The following is a 7236-nucleotide window of genomic DNA, read 5'->3' as shown; positions in this document are numbered from 1 at the left end:
CCAAGGTATCACAATTGCTCAGCAATGTCAACAAACAAGTCTTTACACAGATTTAGTTACACAGGCAAAAGTCTAAATGTGAGCTTCCTGAAGGAAAGATGATTCACCTGATTTAAAGCAGATAATTTAATCTGAAGAGCTAAATTTATCTTTCCTTTTTAGCTAGATGAAATTATTGATGGGAAGAAGATTTTTTCTTTCCAATTCTCAATCACTCATGCTGCCTAAAATGGTTTAGCTTACGGTGTCTCAGGGGTTGAGTCTCTGATGAAAATATGTTTTGACTAGCATTAACTCCTTAAGGCCAGTGAAGAAGCTCGTGTGCCTCACCACAGAAATGAAGTCAGGAGCAGGCCCTTGTGTTCATCAAGAAAGAGCTGTTTATTTCTATGCCTTATTGCATAGCCCAGCCAACGTCTGTAGTATGAGGTGATCCTGTTCTCCTCTGAAGAGAAGCAAGTATGGTGCAGTTCCACTGAGAACATTGGAAATCAGTCTGGCTCCAGGGCTCTTCATCATCCAATGATGCTCTGGCTGCTGAGCTCCTTGTCTTGTGGCAGCATTAAAGGAGGACAACTGTACTGAAGGTGATTTGGGCATCTTTTAGGAATAACTTGAGGCTTTACCCAAGGTGAACATTACTGTCATTGCTGTAGAAACCTTATCCTTCAGTCAGGAACAAATACCAGGTCTCTTGCTGGAGTAATTCTGCTTTTAGAATGAAGTGTCCATGCTCCAAAAAGCTTCTGGCAGTCTTCTGAGCAGACATGTCCATATAGATATGCTGCTGCTTCTCACCAGTGGGTATGGTCTTAGATGTGGAAGGAGGTCAGAACCTTCTGTTAATGCTGTTTGAGACCTTTTGCTGTCCTCAGAACTCTCCATACAAGTCAAATTTGGGGGATGAATAAGTTGTCATATGATTTCTCTGACAGCATGGGTTTACATCATCCTGCCAGGTTACCTCAGGGTAGACACCATCCCAAACAGTCTGCATCTTCTCTACCAAAGCTCTGTGCACCACTGAAGACTGAATTTTTGTTTCCTCTTCTCTGTTCTTGCTGTTACTGTATTTAGCATATGCATAATGATTTGTATCTCTGGCACATCTTAAAAGTATGAATAAATTTTTTTACAGCAGTGTTGTAGTGTAGGGAAGAATTGTTAGTCCTGGACAGATTAAGCACTTGGTGATGAATGGCCAGGTATTATCTAATTTGAAATGGGATCTAAGGGGAAGGAGAAGGCTTAAAGTCCCACTTACCTCTTGCATCTTCATCCAGAGGCCTACTGAAATATGCCCTGGAGAGCACAGACCCTGCTCTTTCCTGTGCTCCTCTCAAGTGCTAATTCCTGAGGAGGGAGAGCAGATCTGTGGTCTCTGTAGTGATCCCACCAAGCACATAAGGGAGCAGCCAACAGCTTTAGCAGAGGATGCATAGGAGCCTTTGAATAAAAGGGTGGTTTCAGGGAATAAGAAACTTTTTTTTTGTCGCATGTGAAAGTTGCTGGCAAATAAAGATGAGCTTTCAGTGCGTTTGTGTTAGTGTTGCCTGGACTATTGTGTACAGGGCAGATAAATATGGAATAAATACTAACTTTTTCTGTGTAAATGTGATACTTCTGTGATGTGCCAAAATGACAAAATGTGATGTTTTCATTCAAAACAGACACAGTGTTGTTAGGAAAAATTTCCTTCAACAGATGGGAAGACCTCCCATTTCCAAATCCTGTTCTTTTCTAAAATAGAGATAGGACCAGCACTGGTGGGGTTAGAAGTGGGATTAGTGGTGCTGCTCTTCTATCTGCAGGATGGAAATCTCCAACCAGAAAGCAGGTGAGAGATTTTGCAGTCAAAGTGAAAGAGCCCAGTACAACTTTATAACAGCTGAGTCCTCCTGCAGTGGAATCAGAAAATAGACTTCTCTTAGTTTGGGATGTGAGCCAGGTCAAATTTGTTGGGTTAAGCTTGTGTCGAATGACTCCATCCCGAACCCCCTGGGGATTTGAATGAACTGGGATTCAGAGCTTTGGCTTGTGTCCAGTGTCAATGGAGAGAAAAAATATTCAGGGGCACCACATGCAGAACCACCAAGTGAATTCTCCCTTTCTGCTTGCCAGTGTAAACCATGAACGTTGTGTAAAACCAGTATAGAAGCAGGACTGTGCCCAGTTCCACTACTCAACTTTTTTTTCTTGGTTGCTTTCCTAATGTACAGGAGTCTTGTGCCAGCACTGCAGGATTGTAGCCGTGACCTCCCTGTACTGGTAATCCTATAATATTGGTGCATCAGTCTGATTGTGCCTTTTTTTTTTTTTTTTTTTAGTGGGGCCAGATGCTTTCTTATGGAAGCTAGAGCCAAGGGGAAATTTGCATCCTTCAGAATATCACCCCAAAACTTGCCCCTCTAAACTTTTTGTTTACCCATCATTAACATATCCAGAGCTGGAATGAGCACACCCTTTTTTTTTTCCTCAAATACAGAGACGACTACAAGCAGACGACTGATGAGAGTAAAAACCACTGAGGCAAAGTTACCGTGGAGGGACCGAACAAGGCACTAGGACCTAGGAGGCGTCTCATCCACCCTGGCAGGAATTTCTTGCTTGGAGCTCAGACAACAAAGGCAGAGTGAGCCTGGTTTTCTTTCTCTCAGCATCTCCACCCTGTGCGCTGAAAACCGGTGAGTAGAGCTTTTTTGAGTGACTTGCATGCAGAAAAGTAACAGATGTCAGATAGAAAGGAGGAATCTTTCTCTTAGTACCTCACAGCATCTGCAGTTCATTTTAAAATCAAAACGCCCTTCATCCTCTGATTCATTCCCGAAGTTGCTTGGATGTTTCATTGTTCAGTGCATGACACCAGACTGAATCTACCCCAACTGGCATCGTGGGGAAAATGTTCCCAACTTGGGGTTTCTGTGCAGATCGCCTGCATTGTCACCTTCCGCTTTATTGCGGACTGGGGACAATGATTTTTCTTGCACAGGTCACGTTTACACTGTAAAATACAGGGAAAGATCTTCGTTCCGGCAAATGTAAGGGGTGGGGAAGAGATAGCAACAGCTTTTCCTAGATTTATACCTGGCTGCCAAGTGCTGGTGTAAATCCCCTTTCTGCCCTGTGTTAACGTGCAACCAACATACGTGAGTGGCATGCTCCTGGTTGTGCTGGGGGAGTGGAAGGGTCTTTCTGTTACGGGGTTGGGGGTTCCTCCTCCTTTTGTGTTGGGGTTTGGTGCAGGAGGAAGGCTGTTCTTGAGCATAAACTAGAGACTGTGCAGAAATTCCTGCTTGCTGGGTGTCAGCTCAAGTCTCAGCTTCTCTGTGCTAGCCGCTTGCGCTGGGAGCCCCCCGTGCTCAGAACAATGAAAGGTGAGCTAGCAGGGGCGGCGTGTCCCTTGGGCAGGGGCACTTCCAGCAATTAAATCACTTAGGGCTGGAAGAGGGGTGGAAATAGCCCCTTTATTTTCTCCTCCTCGTTAAACGGGAGCAGAAATGCGATTCAGAGGAGACTCTGAAAAGAGCTTATCGAAGCCTCGTTTCAATGACAGATTTTTTTCTTTCCAGTCATTTCTTCTTAGAGATGTAGGCTGGTCCTGGGAATTGATTGATGGGCTAGGAGGGGGCTGCGGATAGGGGGAAGGGTGGGCTGGATCTCATTGCTAACCCTTATTGAACAGGCTGTCACAAAGAAACTGCTTATTCCCCTGTGACCATTCTTTCATAAACGCCAGTTTATTCTAATGTTAAACATTCAGATGCTCTGGTTCCTTCCGTGATTCGGCAGATTGAAGGGCTGACTTACTGGGATCTCCTTGTTTTCTGTTGCCAAAGGAAACCTCGCAGGGCTCAGAGGTTTAATTCATTGCCAACTGGTGTTTGGATGCGTTTTTTTGGGGGGCTGAGTTGTGATTGCCATGTACCCATTTGGCCCCAAGTCCCAATTTACTGCACTTTAAAAACTCCCAGGTGCAGGAGCAGACAGCTCTCTAGAAACGTGTTCCCTGCCCCCAGTAGTTGGATCCCTTTCAAAACGCGAGGACCCCTCCTACGCTCAGTCCCCAGAATCGATACAAATCTGGGTCAGGGGAGGGGGCACTTCCCAAATGCATCTGCCCTGCTCCAGACACAGCTCTTGCATTAGTGTCATTTTTCTCTCTGGATTGTGGCTCTGCTTGGCTCTAACCTGTCCTTTTGCACTCCTTGTCTCCCCATCTCCTTCCTGCTCAGCTTCAGATCTTTAGGGTTCACCAAACTATGGAACTTGATTTTGGACACTTTGACGAAAGAGACAAGGCGTCCAGAAACATGCGAGGCTCACGTATGAACGGGTTGCCCAGCCCCACTCACAGCGCTCACTGTAGCTTCTACAGAACCAGGACCTTACAGGCACTGAGTAACGAGAAGAAAGCCAAGAAGGTGCGTTTCTATCGCAACGGGGACCGCTACTTCAAGGGGATTGTATATGCCGTGTCCTCTGACCGCTTCCGAAGTTTTGATGCTCTCCTGGCTGACCTGACCCGATCCCTGTCTGACAACATTAATCTGCCTCAGGGAGTCCGTTACATTTACACCATCGATGGGTCGCGGAAGATTGGGAGCATGGATGAGCTGGAGGAAGGTAATTAGCATCGCTGTCTGGTGCAGTGAGGAGGCGGGGTGGGAAGGGGGCTGCACCATTTGGGTCTGCTGTTAAGGTCATCTTTCCTCGGGTGTGTGGGGATGCGTCTGCCCCTCTGAGCTGAGCCTGCCTGTTCATCTTCCCCTCCAGAGAGGTGTGGGAGAGGGTTGCAGTGCAGGGGCTGACAACCCCGTGGTGTCCCCCAGCATGCTCGCTCGGGTGCAGATGTGGAGCCAGAGGGGTGTGTCTTCCTCTTGGCTAGACGTGGCTGTGTCCATTGCTGGAGGGGGGCTGTCTGAGGGCGTCCCCGTGTCTGTCCAGGCTTGGGTGGACAGGGGGTGACTGAGGAGTGGTGTGGGTTTCCCAGTGGCATGGGTGGGTATGAATGGAAAAGTGAGGGGTGCTGGGGGATTCATGCAGTGTGTGTGTAATGGGGGTGGGAGGGATTTATGCACTCTGTGTGTGGGGTGGTGTTTTGAGGGGTTCGTGCACAATGTATGTGTATAGGGGTGTGGTCAGGGCTGTGCAGGGACTTGAGTGTGTGGAGTGGGGTGTTGGGGTGCATGCGGCGTGTGTACGGTGGATGTGTGGAAGGCAGGGTGTTAAGCATTTTAAGTGTTCAGGGAGTGTGTGGAGGGGTGTGTTGGGAGTTCACGTAGTGTGTTTAGAGGGGGGAGTTGATGGACAAGGTGTGTGTATGGAGAAGAGTGTTTGGGGCATTGCACTTTGTGAAATTTGGGGGTTTATATATGTGTGTGGAGGAAGGTGTAAGGAGGGTTAATTGTAGAGGAGGTGTTGGGATTCCTTGAGGGGGTTCATGCACAGGCTGTGCTTTGGGTTTTGTGCTCAGGGAGTGTGCGGAGGTGTGTTGGGCTGTGTGTGTGTAAGAGGGAGTGCTGGGGGGGTTCTTACATAGTGATGTGCATGGAGAAGGCTTTGGGAGTTTGTGTGCTGCGTCTGAATGTGGTTCATGCAGGGTCTGTATGGAAGGGGAGGTGTATTGAGAGGTTCAGATGGGATGTGTGTGTAAGGGGGTGTATTTAGGGAGTGTTTCTGCAGAGACTGTGTGTGGTGTGGTGGGTTGCTGTGGTAGGTCTGTGGGGGAGTGTGGGAAGGCATCCCCTGCGTGGCAGGTCTGAGTGTGCAGGGGATGCTCAGGGCATGTCTGAGTGTATCCCTGTATCTAGAGAGGGTGTCGATCTGCCCGTTCCTCCGAGTGTCACTTGGGATGAGTCACAGATCAGTCCTTCTGTCTGGAGGGGGTGGCCTGGGAGCAGGCTGGCTCCTCTGGAGCTCAGCTGCCAGCTTTGTCCGTGCCTGGGGAGCTGCCTCTGCAGGAGTGGGCTGCTGCCATGGGTGCTGCCTTTCCCTGGCAGTGTCAGGAGGACCCCCAGGATGAAACTGCTGTGTGGCCAGTCCTGCCTCCTTGCCCAAGGCATGGCTGTGGGCAAGCTCTGCTGGCGGTGCAGCTGAAGTGGGGTGCACAGAGGACACCCACAGCCACCCCGCTTTTCTCTTCCCTGAGCAATTCACATGTTCCATTCTTTGTTTGGACCTGCGATATCCCGATTACTCTGTTGTGAGAGGGGAGCTGCTCTTCCCTGTTCCTGGGTGTCTTCCTCCAAGCAGAAGACCTGGCTGATTTGGTAACTGTAGAAAATCCACAAGGCTTTTGCCTTTGATAAAAGACAATGGATGTGAGTGTATGAGCCACTGAACTGCAGGGGCAGCCTCAGCAGTGAGTCATTGTATGACCTTGACTAAAGCATCTCTCCCTGGAATTCCTTATCTGTCAAGTGGGATACTCATTTCTCCAAAATACTTTGTGGGGACAAGCACACAGAATAAATATTGGTTTCCATAGAGGAGTTTAACTGGGAAGAAATTGCTGCCTCTCAGTGAGATGATGCAGTCCTAGTGGAGTTATTCTCAGCCCAGTTACAGCTGTCAAATGGAGGTGTGGCCTCCCTTAATTTTAGAGATGCTGCCATGATTCATTCTGATCTTTTAATATGGCCACAGCCTTTTTCTAATGGCAGCTCTCAGTCCTGCTTGTCCTAGGTTTTATGTAAATCTTCAGGAATAACTCCGCAGGAGAAAATGCAGTTCTTTATTCTCTTTTTATATTCTTCCAGCTTTTTGTCAGTGAAGTCTAGAAGCCTTTAGTTGCTATACCTGCTTTACACTGGGTTTTGCTGCAGGTAAGAAGGTACCTGGTTTTTGAAAGTATTTTTTACTGGTTGAGGTACAGGCAGGAGATGCTGGCATTTGGGTTCTGGCTTTGTTCTGCCAAATCTGGAAACAGCAATGAAGAAGTGGCACTAAAACAAAAATAGAATTGTCTGTGTGGCTGTCCCCTCAGCAGAGCATCAGCTAGGAAAACACATCTGAGCAGAGTGAAAACAAAGGAATCCAATGTTTGAAAATGCAAAAGTAGATCTGCATGCTGTTATTGACAGTTTCATAACAATATTTCAGTATTTCTAGGGATGACTTACATATCTGTTGTAGAAAAGCAATCTGGGAAAGACATTACTTTTGATTTATAATACCGTGGTTGTAACCAACCTTGTGGTAAATGACACTATTAGCTTGGGTGTTTGTATAACTGTG

General features: G+C 47.5%; 1 protein-coding gene across 4 annotated transcripts in view; it reads left to right on the top strand.

Moving 5' to 3' along the window:
• Positions 1-4256: 4256 nt before the first annotated feature.
• Positions 4257-7236, top strand: part of DCX (doublecortin) — a 72945-nt gene continuing 69965 nt past the window's right edge. For 3 of the 4 annotated variants that reach the window (XM_086470016.1, XM_009950878.2, XM_086470015.1), the window contains exon 1: positions 4260-4623. In XM_086470016.1, the coding sequence (XP_086326142.1) occupies positions 4260-4623 (364 nt within the window). Of the gene's footprint in view, positions 4624-7236 lie in introns of all 4 variants that reach the window. The other variant, XM_086470017.1, reaches the window with a different exon arrangement.

The sequence above is a fragment of the Leptosomus discolor genome, chromosome 9, assembly GCF_034619465.1.
Source record: "Leptosomus discolor isolate bLepDis1 chromosome 9, bLepDis1.hap2, whole genome shotgun sequence".
NCBI classification, from domain to species: Eukaryota; Metazoa; Chordata; class Aves; order Leptosomiformes; family Leptosomidae; genus Leptosomus; species Leptosomus discolor.
This window is presented reverse-complemented; position numbering and strand designations above follow the sequence as displayed.